This window comes from Elaeis guineensis, chromosome 13 (genome assembly GCF_000442705.2).
Source record: "Elaeis guineensis isolate ETL-2024a chromosome 13, EG11, whole genome shotgun sequence".
NCBI lineage: Eukaryota > Viridiplantae > Streptophyta > Magnoliopsida > Arecales > Arecaceae > Elaeis > Elaeis guineensis.
In genome coordinates this window covers 67,611,759-67,633,284 of record NC_026005.2, presented here as the reverse complement: position 1 = coordinate 67,633,284, position 21,526 = coordinate 67,611,759, and the positions used below count along the sequence as shown (strand labels likewise).

Sequence of the window (21,526 nt, the reverse complement as noted above, 5' to 3'; positions counted from 1 at the left end):
GCTACAATTTAAGAATATCGTTCACTATTCTTCCTCATGCAAAATATACAGGCAAAAAACCACATGCAAACAATGTGTTCACCGCAACAACAATTAACAACATGAACTCGAAGCCATCATGGCTATGACATCTGTTACATTGGCACATCTCTAGCACTATCGACAATTATTCCATGATGCCTATATGGCGTGTAACATGACTCTGTAGAAAATTAGCTTAGATTCTAGAATTACTGTAGAAATTGGACCTTACATCCCTATGACTACTGCTGGCTTTATGTATTTAACTCTTGTTATGTAAAATCTATATCAAGGGAACCTTCTTTAAGTTCCTAAATTACTCAATGATTTATATGTTACTATTTACTTCTTTATAAGTCATTTTGAAACAAGCACGACGCTTAATTAGCAATCATGTCAAGAGAATCCTATAACATGGATGACGGGCATCAGGCCTATTCCACTGCTTCCTCATCTGCTGTTACAGTGAACACAAGGCATTATCAGCTTGATTAATTGATTTTGCAGTGTTTCTTATGTAGAATAATCTTCAATTTTTAGAAGTTATTCAGTACACAACTTAGGAAGTATAAGAGGCTTAAATTGATTAATAAGCAAGAAATCTTCTCTTCACGTTGTACTCTAACATGCTGAACCACCTATTGTCACTTCTCCATCCGAATCTCAATTCAAGGCTTGTATTTTTTTTCCCCTTTCAAATGATTGCATGTTTTGATAACCATACACGATACTCATGGATTTCATACTGCAAACATATGTTTAATCTAGTTCCCATTGTAATACAAATTACTTTAACATAAACAATAAGTGCTATGTGAAGCAATGGTGTTGGTAGCAAATTGATGAATGATCAAGGCCTCAATCAAACAAATATCAATCTAACAAAAACATTCCAAACATTTTCTCTATGATGAATTTCTTATTTATCCCATAGCCCAACCCAACCCCACCAGACCAACCCTATACAATCAGAATATAGATTAAGATGGGGCTGGGGTTGGGTTAAGCTAGCCAAATCCCAAGCCAAGACAACATTGGGTTGGCATGGAGTTGGATTTGCCCTCCACCCTACCCACCCACCTGAGTTGCAGACCTAACAGATGTTCCCGTAAAATGTTTTTAGCTGCATGAGGGCATTTTGGACCAAGTATAGGGCAGTGTGCTTCATTAACCATTTCAAAGCGCACAGTCAGACAAGTTATTTTAAGACTTCCAACATCATAGTCAAAATGAGGATTGAGGATGATGTGATAGCACCCCCTCTAAATTCTAAATTGACATCAAGATTCAAGAATGCAATTCCACACGGCCATCTCAAGGAAAAAAATCCTTCACAAGTTTCATAGAAGTTGATCCTAATGTTTACTCAGCAAACAAAATCACACAGTTGGGTTGAATCCTCAGGTTGTCAGGATTGAAAAAATTGCAATGCAGTCAATCCAGCTGTTGTTAAAACAAAGCTGGGTGCTTTATTTTAACACATCACAATATCATTCTCATTTTGGAGAAGAAACACTTTCAAAGTCCTTATCAATATTCAACATAAAGAACCTTAATTTGTAGCATGAAAATTTGGTGTACATGGAGCTTGAAACAAGATTTCACTCTCTGTCTGTCATTTGTGCTCCTAAATCCCCCAAAAGTTTGTGTGCTAGTTGCCAAGCACACCAATGCTCCCATCATTCCAAGGACTCCAAAATAATTCATGCATGGGGTTAATCTTCTACCATGATCCAGAGAGACACTGCAGCATTAGTGGAACTTCAACATATCAAATCAATCTTAATCAATACTAAGTCTATTGTAACTTAAGTTTGCTAATCCACATGCTCTTGCAACTCATTTTTTCAGCAGATACTATGATAACTCTTTAGTTGCATGACCTTCTTCAATCGGTGTGTCATGGACAGCTTGCATCCACTGCTGCTTGATCATCAGTACATTGCATGCCTGTAGCAATGGCACTTAAATCCTTGGCAAATGATTCAAACTCAAGGTTATTATTCCTTGATTTATTTATTCCATTTATTCTAGCTTCCTAGGCATCTAGCATACAGTTGACCATTGCTTGATCAAGAAGAATGCACTTTTTTGCTGCTGCATCAGTTGAAATCAATTGGCAATGAATATGCTAGTGAAGCGGTATGCACCGACGTATGCAAGCACAGTTTTTCTTAACTAACCAAGGTGCATCAAACATAAGTCAAGCAGCCCACCTACCATGCTCATACCAGCTAAATCAGGTTAAAATTCCAACTTTCTTCATGAAAATGCAAGATCTGATGAACTCCATCCCTCCACTACTCTATCCACCCTAGCGCAAGCTGGCTTGGCTAACAACCTTTGCTGCAGCAACACTTGTTCATTTTACTCCAACCTGTCAGTGTTCTTGTACAACACACTTCAGCTTAAGTGCAAAGAAAATCTGAATTATATAGCCATAGAGTGCAACCTTAAATTTTCTTTTATGGTGCATTACAAAAGCCCCGTAATAACCAGTATGCACCAGAGATGAGTTCAATAGAACACAGAGTAATACATTTTTTCCCTCATCTCTTACACCCCTAAGTCATATATAATATTCAATTATCTTTTTATTGTAACCATTTCAGAACTCCTTCCTCGATTTTTATAACTGTATTTCCAATCACTAGTTTTTCAACCTCAGCATATAGAAGAATACCTTTAGCACCATCTAGTGTTTCTTGAACACATCACAATATAATCTTCTTCACTGAAACTACTATGATGAGGTTGGGCATTATGATGCACTAAATCTGAAATTCTCTCGACATTTAAACAGCAGAGGTAACAAATTTAATTGCAATTTAGCATCTATAATCAAACTTGCAGTTCGAACCAGCTCTTCAATTCCTCGTACAATGGCACTGGCAGCATCTTTATTTGTCCTCAGGCTTCCTGGGTGACCAGGTCAGATGTGTCTCAGTAAATGGTAATTTTTTGCTTGGCAGATTACTTCCTTGTCCTCAATCCTTTTACAAGAAAAAACCATCATGCCTACCAAAAAGTGAGTAAGATAATAGAAGGTCTAGATTCATATCTAATATTTATATTAGTGAGAGACAGATAGAAAAAGACAAAGAGATTAGTTCTTTTCAGCAGTCAATTAGCAGACCACGTAAGGATAGAGTTATTGGATTGGAATAGTTAAATATAGTTTAAGAATTGAACAGAAACATTAAAACCAAAGAAAATTTTGAGAAGTATAGTGAAACATACTCCAAAACATCTTTCCAGGATGACGAATCAACAAGATCAATCATCCGAAGCTTCTGGTTGACTGCACGAAGCAAAGACAAAACATATTCTCCATCTAACAAGATATAAGATGAGTTCTGACATACATCAACTGCATCAATTTCAGATAAACTGGACATAGATAAAAGATCTATAAGAGGAGGAAAATCAGAACTCTTTAACTGGTCTATGATGATATTCAAACAGCATTGTTCTGCATGCGACTTCTGATGCTTAACCTGCACAGCAAAGAAGTATCAGAAACTACATTTCAAATGCTAGCAAGCATAAGAGGAAGAAACAGATTTATCACAAATCATTGCTAAAGTATATTTAAAGTCTGGATCTCTTTTAGATGACAATTAGTACTTGTAACTTTGTATAGTCAGATTAACAAAAATTAATTTATGTATTCAATTCTTTCCAGAAATCAACTATGAGAATTTCATATATCAGCACTTATGAAAAGTTGGTCTTTCGAGTCTCAAAGAATTCACAACTCTACATGTAAAGTAAAGAAAAAATACGTTAAAGTTTGTAATTAGCAATATAATACTTCCGCAAATTAGCTGTAAGATTCAGAATGGTATATCTAGCTAGAAGCAGTGCATTGATTTGCAAATAGAAGCATTCTGTAAAAGGAAATCATGAATTTAACATAAACTTTGCTAGATCCCAACAAGAATGACACTGTATGATTGGGAATCACAGTGAATATTATTCCAAAATTAAAGTGAAGAAGCACTTATTCCATATTAGTTGTATATGCTATTTGCATGTAAAGAAGAAAAAATCTACTGCAGTTTCAAAATCCACAGATAGAGTCGCTAAGTTATGCTATCGCATTGATGCCCCTGCATATATGCATAGTCCTGGAAGATGTGGACAGAAAAAGAATATAGAGATAATCCTTTCTCATCTTTCATTATCTTATTTTAAGCAATCAAATAGCCCCAAATAAAGTTTCAAAATAATTTATTTCGTTCAATGTTCAACCAGTGCGTACCACCCCATATTAGGTGTACTATATTGTAGCAGTACCAAACCTATACCTTTTACGGGATGTATTGAGTGTTGGTACGCCGAACCAATCCCCGTACTACACATACCAACATGGTACTCAGGGTTCAAGACCGAGATGTTATATATTATAGTCAGAATACACATTATTATATTATAGTCACTTTGTTGGTGACAATTAAACCAAAGTTTCTAAGAAAACCTACACTTCTGAAAATATTTATGTATGCAGAAAATAAAAGTGGCAAATAGGAAAACAGGATAATCTAATAGTGGACGAAGAGAAATGTATAAAGAAACCTGTTCTTGTTATAAGGATGGATATAGGGCACAACAAGGTATCTTACAGTACCCAGCATACTATAAAAAAGAAATGGTAGTCAAATGACAAGGTACATAGTGTTGTCAAGGAAGCATCAACATGCTCTAAATAACAACAGAAATTAATAGTAGATATGATCTTAAAAAAGAAAAAAAATGATTACAATAGAGGCCAGTCGGAAAAAAAATAAAGCTAAGGGGGGGATTTATGGTGGATCATATAGTAATTAGCACCAAGTAGGAGTGGAACATGTATACATTGTCTAAGTTGAGAAAAAGGAAAATTAGGGAATATAATTCATGTTCAAGTGCTCAGAAATGAGGTAAACTAATTCAAAGATATAAAGAGGTAGATGGAAAGACAGCATCAAAGTTCAAACTCATTCTTGAAGCATTTCTTTAATATGTAATTCAGCCTTATTTACTAAAACACCAATCTTTTTTCTCTCTCCAGGTTTTATAATATTTGTTCATCAACCAAAAGTGAGAATGTAATACCTCATCATATTAGTGCCTATTGCCTAATCTTTTGTATAATGGGCTAAGTGTATTATATCAACTATCGATATGTGTGAATAGAATCACCATGGAAATGAATCCTTTGTATGGGAATTATATTAGTATTGGCTCAAATTTTATGACAACTAAGAACTTAGGATAGGAAAGGAAAATTTTAAGGACCAAATTGACAATTTTATTACAGCCACCTCACGCTTCTAGCCACCTCATTCTTAATAGTGATTTGATCTCATGCTTAAATGCTACCTCCTACTTGTGCCACCTAATGTTTCAATTGGGATTGACACCTCATGCTTGACTTGCCACCTTAAGCTAGCATTAAGTTGACACCACATGTTACTTTACCTTGAGCTGCCACTTCATGCTTGTACGCCTCATGCTCAGGGCTAATAAAGTAGCCACCTTGTGCTTAAATATCAGCCACCTAGCTGAACCACAGCATGACACCTAGCTCCTCTTATTTTGTGGCTGCATATCTCATGCTTCAAGACATCTATAAATAGGAGGCTGCTGTCCTCTTCCAAAAGTTTTGCAACTCCAGAAATCCTAGCCACTCACAGGAAGCAGCTAGTGAAAGTAGAGGGAAGAAGGCAAAGAATAGGGGCAAGCTCAAAGAAAGAAAGGAGGTGTAGTGAGAATCTTTGTAAATCATCTAGAGATGTAATTGTCCTTACACAGTTGATAATTAATATTTTAGAAAGTAATAGATGGATTTCATATGGATCAGATTATGTTTTATACTCTTCACTGTTTATAAATCATCTAAAATCCTTGTTTCTAACTAAAGTTGAGGCAGCTTATTGATTCTATTTCAGCATTGTGCTTGGTTACATGAATACAACTGTTATATATCCTTGTTATATGAAAATGATCAAAGTTTCCATAAATTTCTGATCTTGGCAAGTGAATTTTGAAAAAAAGAAAAATGTGTGCCTTGAATGACCACATTTGACATCCAAATTTATCACCATTAAGTCCTCTCCTCATGATTTAAATTCATGTTAATAATATCAAAGAGATTCTTTTGATTGTGGTCATTCAAAGGAGTTCATTAATCATTATATCACCTGAAAGTGTAAATTTTCATTTGTTACGAATTGAAACAAAAACTTCCAGTCAATAATGTCATGATAAGTGACCCTAGCCAGCAGGAGGTAAGTTGTTGGCCTTGGTGTTCTCAATTGAGAGACAATACGCTGACCCAGGCCAGTAAGGGAAAGTTGTTGGTCTTCATGATCTAAACAGAGGCATGATGCAGTGACCCTGGCCAGCTGAGGCTATGTTGTTAGCCTTCATGTTCTCGGTGGAGACATGATGCGGTGAATCCTTAGCTAATGGGCCTATCAATCCATGAACCCCTGATCAGCAAGAATAATAGTTGATCACAAACCAATTGGGTTTCAAAGGTTTGGCATATTCTAATATATTTTTAAGTATACCATAATGTATTTCAAGTAGGGTTGGAACCAGCTTGGACACGGATCGGGTACCAGCATATCCATATCCATAATACAAATACGGATATGGATATTATTTGGATGCAAAAATTCGTATCCATATTTGTTTTAAATGGATACGAATATAATTCAAATCTTAGAAGTATAGATATAATTATGGATATAAGTTAGATAATTAAACTTTATAATTACAGAATCAAAGATATTACTAAATAGATAATAAATCAAGTTAATAGAATATTTATATAGCTGTATATTTCTCTTAAAAATTAATAAATGCTATATAAATTTATATAGGGTTACAGGTAGATTCGGATATTCGGATATGGATTGGATAGTTGTCTATCCATTTTTCTTTAATAGATATGGATATGGATACGGATATTAGTTAGATCCTCAAATTTCTGTCCATATTTGAATTGATTTGGATATGAAAATGGATTCAGACGAATATTATTCATATCACTGTCACCCCTAATTTCAAGTGTTTCCAAGTGTATCTCGATGTTACATTAAAACGAGTGTTTTTTATAATTTTGCATAAAAGGCACAAATGCTGATGATACCAGTTGTTCAAAAGCATTCCAATGTTTCAAAATAACGTTACAGTACAAAGTGTACTTATGGATATGTACTATAAGATAGTTATTAGCTATTTGAATTTTTATAAGCATGCATCTTTATCAATTCTATTGTTATATTTTTCTTCATACTATGTTGTTCACTATGTTTCGGTACTTGCTAAGATGCGTAATACACTTAATTATTTACTATATTTCAGAGTAAGAAGCCTATTGAACCAATCCATCAATCCGACCCACAAACGGCCCACTTTAAGCAAATTCGATTTGACATAAATGGGTTTGGATCATAAACAAGCCAACCCATCTAGACCAATTTATTAAACAGGATGAGTTTAGGTTTATACCTTTGACCAGTTTAATCCATTTTTGACTTATTTGATAATTGGATCAAGTAATAACCAGACCCTATGAATGGCAATGGGCTAAGTATAGGTCAAGTTGGCCAATACCCGTACCCGCCCCATAACCGCTTCAGATCAAGTCGGGTCAAGTAGAGATGCGGGTCGGGTCGGATAGATAAGAGTGGGGTCGGGTGGAGTCGGGTACATTGAAACATTAATTATAATTTTAAAAAGGAGATATCGATTAAGATTATATCAAGTCGAATTCGGGATGGGGCATACCATTGCTCGAAATGACCCAAATCCATTTTGAATATTTTTTTCTAGAACCCATACCTGCCCCAAGTTCTATAATCGAGTCATGTAACTGGAGAATCGGCTAAAATTGCTATTGCTATCCCTACTTGATCCATTAAATCCATTTAGACCTAATTAACCTATTTAAAACCCACTTAGCATGTTTCTATCTTGTTTAACCTAACCCGTCTAACCTGTATAAATTTATTTAATCTGTTAAAAACCCACTTAACCTATTTATGGCATTGAATTTGATTCGACCTATTTAGTAAATGGGTGATGCGTGTCAGGTTGGGTTCTTGGTTCGATAAAAAGGTTGGGTTCAGATCTGAATATTTGACATGTTTAATAAACAAGTTGGGTTCAAATTGACAAATTTTTGACCTAATCTACATCAAATCGACCCATATCCGACCCAACCCAATCCAATTGCCACCCCTAATATGCAGTGAAGCTACTACCATAGAAGTCAAAGTTCAATCCTTTTAGTATATCTTAAGCTAAACATGGTAGCTATAGAAAATTAGTAAAGTAATGAGAGGGTTTATAATTACCTATATTGAGGGAAAGGAGATTTCCATGAGAGATTCTTGATTTAGATAATTTGCAGGTGATGTAGGAAATCATTGGACTATCAATAGAACCTAATAGCATTTTCGAAAAGAAGATAGGGATAAGGCTTTGGGATGAACTAGATTAGTAAATGATATGCACAAAAGTTTTTTAAAAAGGATTGGTTTGATTAACTATTTTCTCAAAAAGATTATAAAACAATTACATGCATAATAACTAGAGAAGTATAGTTGTTGTGATTTAGATAACATGAGAAACATAGAAAATTAAACAAATTAGTGAGAGATCAAACTAATAAGCCATCCCATAAAACTGTGGAATAGATGATCAGCATATAAATGAAGAATTTAGTTCCAAACCAGTAAGGCCAACTATTCAAGAAGATCTCATTCTAAGGTATTTGGTGCAAAGAATTCACTGAGGAACTTTCATATGGCTTTCTGTTAATTGTAGAAAGAAGATGATAAATTATTACTAAAGAATAGGGTGTTTGTTAATTTTATGTTAGGGTAATTAGCATATAACCCCCTACATTGTACATCGATTTGCAAATACCCTCCTATATAAAAAAATCGATCAATGTCAACCTTATATTTGATAAAATGTTGCAATGTGCCCTTTCGGCGATCCAATTTGGGTCTGAGCCTCCCACCGGTGATTACGTGGCACTATTTTTGCCATGTTAGTACCTTCTAACCCAACTTCAACCGTGACGTGGATAATGGAGAATCCACCTCTTCCGGACACCGTCAGCGCTAGGCCTAGCAGCACGATCCCCACGTCGGCGGCCACCACGCCCCACCCCAACTCCATTCCAAACACCTTCAGGTGAAAGACCACGGGCAGCACGAAGCCCAACACGAAGTCGGTGAAGTTGGGCACTAGCATCACCGACATAGTCATTGTCGCTACTAGCAACCGCTGCAGCTAGAAGCAGTACCTCTTCCCGCAGAACCACCGCTCCACCACCTCGTACACAGGATTCATCATCACCGGAAACATGAAGAAGAGGCTGATGTAGAGCCCCAACTGGACTAGTGTCACAGCTCCATTAGCTGGCTTCCTGGGATGGCATGGGTTAATGCCTTTACCGTGCCAATCCCAAGTGCGCAGAGGCTTGGCGTAGCTCTGTGAGGATAAGGCATGGCCTGGTGCCCGTATGGCCAGGCCGAGTATTGGCACCAGCAGACGGGTGCCAAGATGCAGCAGCGCGCGACACCATGGACGGGCGCGCGCTGGGGTGCGCATGGGCAGCGCACTGGCGCCATGTTCGAGCGCGCCGCGCAGCAGGGTGTGCGCGGCAAGTACTGGATGCACGCGGCAGTTGGATGCGCAAGGGGATGCGCACAGTGCCGGAGGCGTGCGGCACAAGGCGCGCGCAGCACATGGCGCGTGCGGCAGCAGGATGCGCAGAAGGATGTGCATGGTGCTGGAGACGTGCGGCACAGGGCGCGTGCGGCACAGGGCGCGCACGGCACAGGGCGCGTGCGGCAGCAGGATGCGCAGAGGGATGCGCATGGTGCCGGAGGCGTGCGGCACAGGGCGTGCACGGCACAGGGCGCGTGCGGCAGCAGGATGCGCAGAGGGATGCGCATGGTGCCGGAGGCGTGCGGCACAAGGCGCACGCGGCAGCAGGACGCACGAGCCAACGGCACAGCAGAACGCGTGGCATCAGTCCGCGCATAGGCGCGCGTGGCATCTGCCCGCGCATGGGTGCGCACGGCCGGATGCGTGCGCGCATGAGTTCACAAGGGTGCGCAGGGTGGCTCCCGAGCCTGGTCTTGGGCGTATGCAGCCCGGGCCTTGGCATGCAGTTGGACGGGATTCTGAGTTGGCCCGACAGTTGCCTTCGGTTGCCTTGGTCAGTTGCTGTCCAGCAGCAGTTTGGGAGAGTTGACAGCAGTTGGCTCCCAACTCCTTGGAGCGGTTGCCCTCCAAACAGATGGGAACGGTTCTGAGTTGGTTCCCAGCGGTTGGGGGAAGATTGTCCACCGCCTATGTAAGCCAAAATTGCTGGTTTGCAGAAGGAGTGGGTACGTTGGGATTTCGGTGAGACTGTGGGCGGGTCTCCATTATCCAGTGTATATTGGGAATTGGAATAAAGGAAATCTGTAATATTTCCCTTATGTGCCTTGATATCATGTCCCTTATGGGAGGAGAGTACTGAGAGGCTGAACTAGACGTGGGTCTAGTGCCGCACAAGACTTGCATTCTTGCAAAAATTTTGGGCGAGAATCAGCCCTGTGACAGTTGGTATCAGAGCAGGTTTGCTTGAGTGAAGGGATTTTTGGCCATTTGAGAGCCAAAACATTGAGCGTGGGGGTGGCGCTCATGCGAACGGGTGGTAACATGGAAGCTATCCGTGAGAGATTGTCCCGGTTGGAAGCAATGCTCGGTGTGCCTCAAATTGAAGCCGCTGAACCTTTGTGGTCGCAAGTGGAGAACTCGCTGGCCACATTGGTTCCGCTGCAGGAAGCCTTGGCAATGGCGCAGCAACAATTGGAGGAGATGAAATTTGATGTCCGACTCCTCAAGACGGTGCTGCAAAATCCTTCGCGGGGTGATGCGCCCGTCAAGATGAAGGTCCCTGATCCAAAGTCTTTCAATGGCATGCGGAGTGCCAAAGATTTGGAGAATTTCTTGTGGGACATGGAGCAATACTTCAAGGCTGCGCATGCTCCTGAAGAGGAGAAAGTCTCCATCACCAGCATGTACTTGGTGGGGGATGCCAAACTCTGGTGGCGAACCAGAATGGAAGATGTTGCCAGGCCACAAATTGACACTTGGGAGGTGCTGAAACAGGAATTGAAGGAGCAATTCCTCCCTTGCAATACCGCATGGGTTGCAAGGGACTCCCTAAAGAAGTTGAGGCAGACCGGATCAGTAAGAGAGTATGTGAAGGAGTACAGCTCTCTTATGTTGGACATAAGGGATATGTCCGAGGCAGACAGGCTATTCAATTTCCTGTCTGGCCTACAACCGTGGGCGCAATTGGAGTTGCGACGGCAAGGCATTAAGGACTTGCCCGCCGCATTGGCTGCCGCTGATGCCTTGGTGGATTTGCGAATCAGTAAGCCCAGCAATGGGTTTTCGAATCACAGGAAGAGGCCAAAGGATGTTGGCGAGAAGCGGACCATGGATGCTGCTAATAAAGGGAAGGCTAAGGTGGAGGGTTCCCACCAAAGGAGGGATCAAGCCAATCCTCATCCTGGTTGCTTCATCTGCAATGGTCCTCATCTTGCTCGCAATTGTCCCAACAAGAGCAAGATAAGTGCCATTATTGCTCAAGATGCCTGTGATGACTCTGATTCAGAGGCTACACACCAAGTTGCACCACTGCAATTGCTTGGTGCAATGCAAGCGGAGAAAGCCAAGGAACGCCCCAAACTGATGTTCGTTCGCTTGGAAGTCAATGGACATCAGCTTTCAGCCATGGTGGATAGTGGTGCCACGCACAATTTTGTGGCTGAAAGGATAGTACCCACTCTAGGCTTGAGTGTGGGGAAACACTCGAGCCGTATCAAGGCAGTCAATTCCCAAGCCCAGGCCGTGAGGGGCATGGCCTTTGACGTCCAAGTGACCATTGGCGGATGGGATGGTCGCATGAACCTGATGGTGGTTCCGCTGGACGACTACAATTTGATCCTTGGCAATGATTTTTTTGTCGCTGCCAAAGTGGCGATATGGCCACACTTGAATGGACTGATGATCCATGATGAGAAGAGACCTTGTTTTGTTACAGAGTGCAGCATGCTTTCGGATGCTGGTGTTTGCAAATCAAAGGTGGAGATGGTCTCCGCCATGCAGTTGGCCCGTGGATGGAAGCGGGACCAAGTAACTTACCTTGCTGCTCTCATTGATGTGGGCCCTGATGAGACAGCAACGGTGCCAAAGGAGGTGGCTGAACTTCTGCAGAAATTCGGTGATGTATTGCCTTCAGAGTTGCCAAAGGGGCTGCTGCCTCGACGTGCTGCGGACCACAAGATGGATCTTGTGCCCGGCACAAGACCTCCTGCTAAAGCTTCCTACAGTATGTCGCCTAAGGAGTTGGCGGAATATGACTTGGAAGGAGAGCATAAACCTGGGAGGCATAACCAGGTTGCTGATGCCTTGAGTAGGAAAGGCATTGTGGAAATGGCTGCTGCTATTTCTTCTGTGGAAGCAGACTGCACCGATAGGATTCGGGTGGTGGTGCAGTCGGATAAAGGCTACCAAAAGCTGCTTCAACAGGTTCGGGATGGTGTGATCCGAAGATATTGGGTTGTAGATGGTCTATTGGTGGGCAAAAATAATAGACTATATGTCCCTGATGGCGGGGGACTAAGAAGACAACTCATGAGGGAGTCCCATGAGTCCCAATGGGTGGGACACCCGGGAAGGGAGCGTAGGATTGCTCTCTTGTCCCGTACATTTGTATGGGCGAAGATGGAAGAGGACATTGAGGCTTATGTCCGGTCTTGCTTGGTGTGCCAACAAGACAAAGAGAACGAGGCTAGTTGGGAGAAGGAGACATCCTTGTGGCAGTTTAGAGAGGCGATCCAAACTTACTTGTCACACCTCCCTCCGAGGATGTCGGGATCTTCGGGTGGCGGAGGTTTGTCACAGCCCCATTAGCTGGCTTCCTGGGATGGCATGGGTTAATGCCTTTACCGTGCCAATCCCAAGTGCGCAGAGGCTTGGCGTAGCTCTGCGAGGATAAGGCATGGCCTGGTGCCCGTATGGCCAGGCCGAGTATTGGCACCAGCAGACGGGTGCCAAGATGCAGCAGCGCGCGACACCATGGACGGGCGCGCGTTGGGGTGCGCATGGGCAGCGCACTGGCGCCATGTTCGAGCGCGCCGCGCAGCAGGGTGTGTGCGGCAAGTACTGGATGCACGCGACAGTTGGATGCACAAGGGGATGCGCACAGTGCCGGAGGCGTGCGGCACAGGGCGCGCGCAGCACAGGGCGCGTGCGGCAGCAGGATGCGCAGAAGGATGAGCATGGTGCCGGAGACGTGCGGCACAGGGCGCGTGCGGCACAGGGCGCGTGCGGCAGCAGGATGCGCAAAGGGATGTGCATGGTGCCGGAGGCGTGCGGCACAGGGCGCGCACGGCACAGGGCGCGTGCGGCAGCAGGATGCGCAGAGGGATGCGCATGGTGCCGGAGGCGTGCGGCACAAGGCGCGAGCGGCAGCAGGACGCACGAGCCAACGGCACAGCAGAGCGCGTGGCATCAGCCCGCGCATAGGCGCGCGTGGCATCTGCCCGCGCATGGGCGTGCACGGCCGACGCGTGCGCGCATGAGTTCACAAGGGTGCGCAGGGTGGCTCCCGAGCCTGGTCTTGGGCGTATGCAGCCCGGGCCTTGGCATGCAGTTGGACGGGATTCTGAGTTGGCCCGACAGTTGCCTTCGGTTGCCTTGGTCAGTTGCTGTCCAGCAGCAGTTTGGGGGAGTTGACAGCAGTTGGCTCCCAACTCCTTGGAGCGGTTGCCCTCCAAACAGATGGGAACGGTTCTGAATTGGTTCCCAGCAGTTGGGGGAAGATTGTCCACCGCCTATGTAAGCCAAAATTGCTGGTTTGCAGAAGGAGTGGGTACGTTGGGATTTCGGTGAGACTGTGGGCGGGTCTCCATTATCCAGTGTTTATTGGGAATTGGAATAAAGAAAATCTGTGATATTTCCCTTATGTGCCTTGATATCATGTCCCTTATGGGAGGAGAGTACCGAGAGGCTGAACTAGACGTGGGTCTAGTGCCGCACAAGGCTTGCATTCTTGCAAAAATTTTGGGCGAGAATCAGCCCTGTGACAACTAGCACGGTGACCACACCAGTGCCTAGGTTGGTGGTGGTGATGATATCGTGGGTCTCGTCGCAGAAGACCAAATAGCCAAGGACGTTGAAGAGGCCGTAGATGAGGGCGATCAAGAACATGGAGAGCCTCAGGGTCCTGCCGAATTTGGCCTTGTCGGCAGCCTCGGCCTCCAGGGTGAGGACCATGTCGATGCCCTCGAAGGTGTAGACGGCGACACCGATGCCGTAGAGGTGCCGTCTTTGAGGAAAATATTTTCAGCACTCCACGGACTAAATCCTGAAGTGGCTCCTGTGTTTCAAGAATGCATGGATCTCCTGGATTCGATCTAACATGACTGACGATCTCTTAAACTATAAGAGAAGGTAACTTAATTCTAACCCACATGCTCTGAAGTATGTCCATCCATGTTCTCATGAGAATGGGGTGCCTGTGTGCCATTGGCCACTTGAACCGAATTGTTCTGCTCTTCTCTCATCAGTCTACCAACTTTCTTCTCATGATGATTTCCAATAAATGACAAATCTTCTGCATGGGGAGTAAGCATTGCCTTTCAGACAGCTGAAAGAAGATGTATGATGGAAAATGAAAAACCAGTGTGAATTGTAGGTGTGATCACGGCAAATGGTTTCTTTTGCAACTTTCCCTCTGGCTCTACACCTGCTGTTCCTTTTTCTTGAATGACCAGCTCAGGATTTGCCACAATCAAAGAATCAGATGCAGCATCTGCTTTTCTTTTTCCCTTCTTCTTCATGACATTGTGGTCATTGATTTGCTGCTTTGGACTAGACTGTTGGTAAAGAGGTTCATCTGGCTCGTCAACACACACAGCTTTAGCCTCACTTTTGGTTTCTTCTTCACTGAGTTGCAACCTAACAGGGACATGCTTGGTCTTTCATGATGATCAGCCTCAATAGTAAGAGCATCAAAAGGATGGTTTCCTTTCCTTGACATGTAAACTCGCATCTGGTTACCCAGTAACCTGGAAGTTCCATCCAAATTCTCCTCACGCTCATGCAACATATCACTGCCATAATCACGCAAATAAATTGGCTGCTGTGAAGAAGTCTCCAGATCAATCATCCCTTGCACTTCTTCTCTGCATTGTACTTCTTGATTAATGGCGGTTGTAGCTTCTCACTAGACTCTGGCATTTGGCCCTTCTTCATCAATGCAACATCCCAGAAGTAATTGAGCTCATTTGTTTTACCTTTCTGCTTCCCTTTTGTGGAGTAAGATTCTACTTCTTTTGTATAAATGCTTGTGGCTCCGTCAGGAAAATGGGAATACACTTTTTGATCCATCTTTGTAGGCTTGTTGACCTTTTTAGAAGCAGACAAAGATTTAGCAACTCCTAAGTGATAGACCTCCAGGTCACCACTTAAACGCCCCAACTTCCTCGCTGAATGATTAGTACCTCCATCTTCCTCAACCTGGTCTGAAGAATCTGATTCCGTCTCCTCGCTTTGAGAGTACATCACAGGGCCCCTTGCATAGTCCATACCCATCACCGGGCCCCTCGCTTTGAGAGGACGCCAGAGCCAACAATCGCGATGAAGACATTCGCGAAGGTCTTGGGTTGGGAGGAGAGGCGGGCAGCGGAGGGGTGCGGGGGAAGGAGGGGGCTCATTGGGGGGGTTTAAAAGGAAGAAGAGGGGAAAAAGAACACGACATGGTTAAAATGGGATTAGAGGGTACCAACGTGGCAAAAATAGTGCCACGTAATCGCCGGCGGGAGCCTCAGACCTAAATTGGGTCACTAGAAGGGCATATTGCAACATGTTATCAAATGTAAGGTTGACATTGATCGATTTTTTTATGTAGGGCAGTATTTGCAAATCGATGTAAAATGTAGGGGGTTATATGCTAATTACCCTTTATGTTATGATGAGGATGTTAAAGAGATATTATGTGGATATTAAGTATAGTATGATAACATATAATTTGGTGTTGAAGAAAAACTGGGTCACCAAAAATCCGATATAAGACCATAATAACTTTTCAACTATAGAAAAAATTGTTACAGGTGGTGACTGGTTAGTAGATAGATCAAGAGCACCTAGGCAAGACTCCAAGACCATATGCATAGATATACATATAAAAGTTGTACCTGTATATGTATACATAATCTATTTTTGCATGTCAACAACTGGTATGCATGTGTAGACATTTATGCCTATATATAAATACATATACACAATACACAAGAAAACTTTATTTATATACGTTCATATACATAAATACGTAAACACGTGTATGTATATTTACATGCTACACATACATGCATATAGACTAGGAAGGATGGATTAAGAAATGAATATATTAGAGGAGTTGTAAAAGTTGCACAAATGAAGGAAAAGTAATTGAAATCAATTGAGATGGCATGAACATAAACAATGAAAATCTCTGAAGGCTCGTATAAAGAGATGATTTAGTTTGTGCTGATGGTTGCAAACAAAGAATAGGAAGGCCTAAATTAATATGGATGGAGATTGTGAGGAAAGATATGAAAAAACTTGCAGTAACATCAAAGAGGGCCCTAGATAGAAATACTTGGTGAATAAGGCTTCATAAAAATGACCCTAAATAGTCAGGAAAAAGCTAGATAATTATGATTATAATTATGACATATACATATAGATATACACATGCATGCATGTGTGTGTGTGTGTAGACACACACAAATGCATATTATAAAGTTGTTTGTTTACACAAATGACATGTGAAAATAAGGGAGTGGGATGTATCAAATTGACCACCAAACAAGTAAATAATTAATATACCAAAACTTTAACTTTAAACAAAGGGACCACAAGATGTGAATTAATCAAAACGCTAGACCAAAGTTAGCCTCCAGCAAGGCTGATGAGTAGGCGAGAACAATCTCTACGACTTGAGCTTAAATAGGTGATACATGTCATACTTCTATTAGTTTTATTCCATGGTTTGGTATAAGCCATATAAACTATCATGTATCTTTAAAGTGATTTTAATTGTTTACATTCATCATGGATGCCTTAAGGTGTGCCAAAATGTCAATTAACAAAACTAATACAAAAGTCTAATATCATAGATGGAATAATTGAATCAAAGAATGATTCAGTTCCTCTCCATGAAATGAGTCACATAAGCACCTAGGCAACCACTTAGGTAACATCTATTCGGGCCACCTGAGCCATTTGACAACTATGGTTAAGAAAAAAAGAGAAAAGTGCATACGCAAACAATGATGCAGCAGGTATGATAATGTTGAGATGGCTTCATACAGGACCAAGTATTAGAGGCAAAAATAAATAATAAGATTTTGGATTTCAAGATAAGGATGCTTGCTCATATACAACAAATTGCATATGAGGCACATATAAGAAACAGGAAATGTGGATGTGCTAGTGGGGCAAGGATGGAGCTGGTCCAAGAGGATCTATTGTGGATAAATTTAAATATTGACCTGCTCTTTAAATGGATATAAAAGATGAAGCAGGAAGTCCAATTCAATTCCAAGTAGTGGGGTTCCAGAATCTTACTGGTAAAATAGGACAACAGAGATAGGCCAGTACCAAGCAAAGTTAGTGCAAGTGGTGTTGAATGTATATGTTTTATCTCTCAATTATTTTCTACTTTTGTCACTATTATTTCCATGCATCCATCTACTATAATTGTGATTGCCATTAGTTTTACTGCTATTTGCTCACTGTGTTCTTGTCTTTCCTTTTCAATAGCTCAAGATTAGTAGTGGATTAGCATCTAGTCAACAGCTTTTTGAAAAGTCACTCTGAATCCTTTGATGCAACATTTCCAGTAGTCAACTTTAGTTTAATGTGGGCAAAGGTTTTTGTTGTATGGAGAACCAAAGAAACATGTCATGGAGAGCCCTTATAGTAGATTTTCTAAAGGTTAATTCCTAATACATATAGAACTCCTAGTTCAAGCTAATGAACTGAAGCGAAAGAAGGAAATATACACCTCGCCTCTTGCTAAGTTGCATCACTAGTAGAATCTCCTTCTCCATCAACAATTATTTTCCCCCAACCAAAATAGGATGCAGTAGGATTAGAAGTTCCATGAAACATTAATAAAACAATCACATGATTAGTCTTTTAGATGATTTTAATTTCTCCAAATTGAAAGTTATTCCTTTTGAATCTTGCAGCAAAAACTTGAAATCAACTTAGTTCGCCATGTGAAGAGACTCAATGTCTGAAGGCATCACTCAGTACTTACACGTCTGAACGTTGATGACATCCATCATAAACTATCTCAAGTCAATTAAAACAAAATACAGGATTCTAGCGCAAAACTTGCAGATTCCGATCCAGAAAAACAGAAAATAGCTCATTTAGAGAAGAAAAAATACGCCTCGTTGATTAAGGTTGAAACAGTTTAAGATCATGCAAAATCTTCAGAGACAGAAAACAGCAAAGATAAGAGCTTCCTCTTGGAAAAATGATCTGTGAGTTTATTTTTTAAAAACATGCTTGAGATGTCCCTCAGAAAACAGAGTATCATGAAGAAAAGAGCTTTTTCTAATACAGCAACAATTTATGGTCATCCAAAATCTTCAGAGATGGAAAACAGAAAAATTTATACTTTTTTTCTTAGGAAAAACATTGGTGAATTAACTTTTTCAGAAGATAATGCGACTCATGACTCAAAGAACATCGATCATGAAGTAAATAGCCTCTTACACTCATCATTGCTTTTATTTCACCTATCATATTTAGGAGTCATATGAATAGGTATTGTAGTTCCCTGCGCTTACTATCTGCTAGCTGTGGGGTAGAAAATGAAGAATAAGATGTCACCCCAATGAACCTTACTCAGCAAAACTGTTCCACACATATGGAGTCAAGCTAGATGTCAAGGCATGTTATATAAAAGTTTGAGAATCAATAGAAAGATACAAAACCAGATAGCATTTATCCTCTGGTTTTCAGCATATGACCAGCTTAGCATTTGATGAGCAATGTGTACATATAAGTTGTCTGCTTCCTCCTTTTTGGTTTCTCCCACAGAACAGCACAGTCAGTGCACCAGACAGTTCTCATTCTTATACTATTTTCCCAAGGTTTTCATATGAACCTCTAGTTCTCGAGATCATCAGACTACATAGTTTATAGCACTACCCAAAAATTAAATAACAAGACAAGATCCAATGAAAAGTATTACATTTTAAGTATACCACTGATACATATTATCTAATCTTTTTTTTTTTTTTTGGATTTAACTCATAAAAATGACTTTATGATTAAATGGAGATAGGAAAAAGTGATAGTAGGAGAATTTCAACCAAAAGATATGAAGATATATGGTGCGATAGTTATTACTTTCAAGAAACTCAATAAACAGACAAAGGTAGAACTTTATGATATAAAACAAACAGTCATCATGATCAAAGTATTCAACCAAAAGAAATAGAGATAAATAAGGCTCTGTATGATGAGAAATTACTTTCAAGAAACTTGATAAAACAGAAGAATTAGGTAGAACCTCCTGCTTCCTACAAGCATTAAGATACCTAAAGAACAACGTTGAGAGTTAGCTAATCTAAAGCTTATCAAAATCAGCACGACATTCATAAGAAAATGATTTACAGCAAATATATAAATTACAGAAAAGTTATATTATCATAACTAGCAAAGTCATGAGACTTACTAAGTGAAGTAAACACCAAAATAATGTAAATTACTTGTATATTTCAAACTTTAAGTGCTAGAAAAAGGTTTAGATACATCTGGGTATAAAATTAATTTACATAACCTAGAGATAAGCATAGAGCTAGATATATTTTTCGTCATGAATTTTTCAAAAGGTGTTAACATCTTATCATGGAAGAGCAGAATTCTTGGCAACAGCTCTTCCAAACAGAAAACATTAAAAGCACAAAATTAATCATCAACATCAACAAACAACTTGTTTAAGGGCTGTCTGGTAGTAACATTCTAACAATATATTAGTGCATTAAAGCAACTGAACAACTGAATAAGCTAACAAAAGCAAGGGACTTTGGCATGGCTGTGCATGCTATCCTTGAATGTCATGGCAAGACATCCAAACGCCCCCAAACTTATTTCAAAAATTGATACAGCTACAATCCATTCCATTTTAGAATCTACTATAGAAATATAGAGTTTTGCAAAAACAAAAGGAATCTGCTGTGAAATTCTAGCCATTTTCATGTAGGAATTTCCCATTATCATATTAATCCATCCCATTCTCTAAATACAAAAAAAGTTCAACATGACCCACATTAAATAACTCTGTCTTTGATCTCGCTTAGGGCTCGTCCTTTGGGGGCACAATATCGAGGATAGTTTGCAGATTCCCGGGTTTCATGCCTCCCAAAGAATGAGCCCTTAAGTGAGTTTGCTCCCTCGTGAATACTTAAATAATTCTTTAAATTTGTCTCATGTCGCATTTACCTTTCTCTGTGGCTCAGGCATGTAAATGATTGCCAAACTTGTGAAAAAACCGAGCATGAAAGCAATGTCTACAGACTCACACGAAATGTATCAACAAATGCAGCAGTCTACATTCACAAAATGTCTTCCTTTTCATTTTCTTTTTTCCTTTTTTTTTTTTTTTGGTTGTTGGTGGGGGGGCGGGCGGGGTGGCGGGGGCGAAAACAAGATGTCTTTTCATCATTTATGAATTCTTTTACATTTGTTCATCTTCTAATTTACCATATCTTAATCAAAAACTAATCTTTCTCCCAACAATTCCTTGCGGGGAAATCATCCCACCAGGAGTTCATCCAAAAATCACACTTTTTCACCTTGTTTAATAGAATGATACCCTATCCTCTGAAATAATCAATTTTTCCAAAAGAAACAAATAGAATCGACAAATCTTTAACAAATTAGACGATTTATTTTCTGCAGTGAATATCTCGAGAAATTCAAAGAAACAACAGAAGCAAAACATCTATCGAATCCCATTGTCCAAACAAATAAGAGTAGGGATGAATGAGATAAGAGATTCATGAGCTACCTGGCAACCAATTGGGAGATATTGGAGGCCATGGCCGATTTCCCACCTCTCTCTCTCCCTCTGCGACGAGAGATCGGCGTGAAAAATTGGGAGGCCGGAGAGGTAGCGGGATGGGAATAGCGACGGGTGAAGTTTCGTAGTTCTTTTAGGATTTAAAGTACCGAATAAAGCAACGCGTTAGGCGTTCTTCTTGCGTTCTAATTGTTTGTAAAAATGACTGTCACATAAAGAACGTACACGTAGCGCGATGAAGACCCGAACCAACTCGACAAACTCAATGATTTGGCTGAGCCGCTTATTCTACCAATGGTGCGATTGAATAGGCTAGGCTGGGTTAGATTTGGTGCAATTTCTTGC

General features: G+C 41.0%; 1 protein-coding gene across 2 annotated transcripts in view; it reads right to left on the bottom strand.

Annotated features, from left to right (window-relative positions):
• LOC140850856 (protein DWD HYPERSENSITIVE TO UV-B 1-like) overlaps positions 1-21,323 on the bottom strand; it is a gene marked incomplete at its 3' end in the record, with an annotated part of 29,108 nt that extends 7,785 nt beyond the window's left edge. The window contains 3 exon segments of one of the 2 annotated variants that reach the window (XM_073247516.1): positions 3,262-3,518; positions 19,631-19,697; positions 21,170-21,323. In XM_073247516.1, coding sequence (XP_073103617.1) covers positions 3,262-3,518; positions 19,631-19,697; positions 21,170-21,201 — 356 coding nt within the window. 2 annotated transcript variants of the gene reach the window in all.
• Positions 21,324-21,526: the final 203 nt, after the last annotated feature.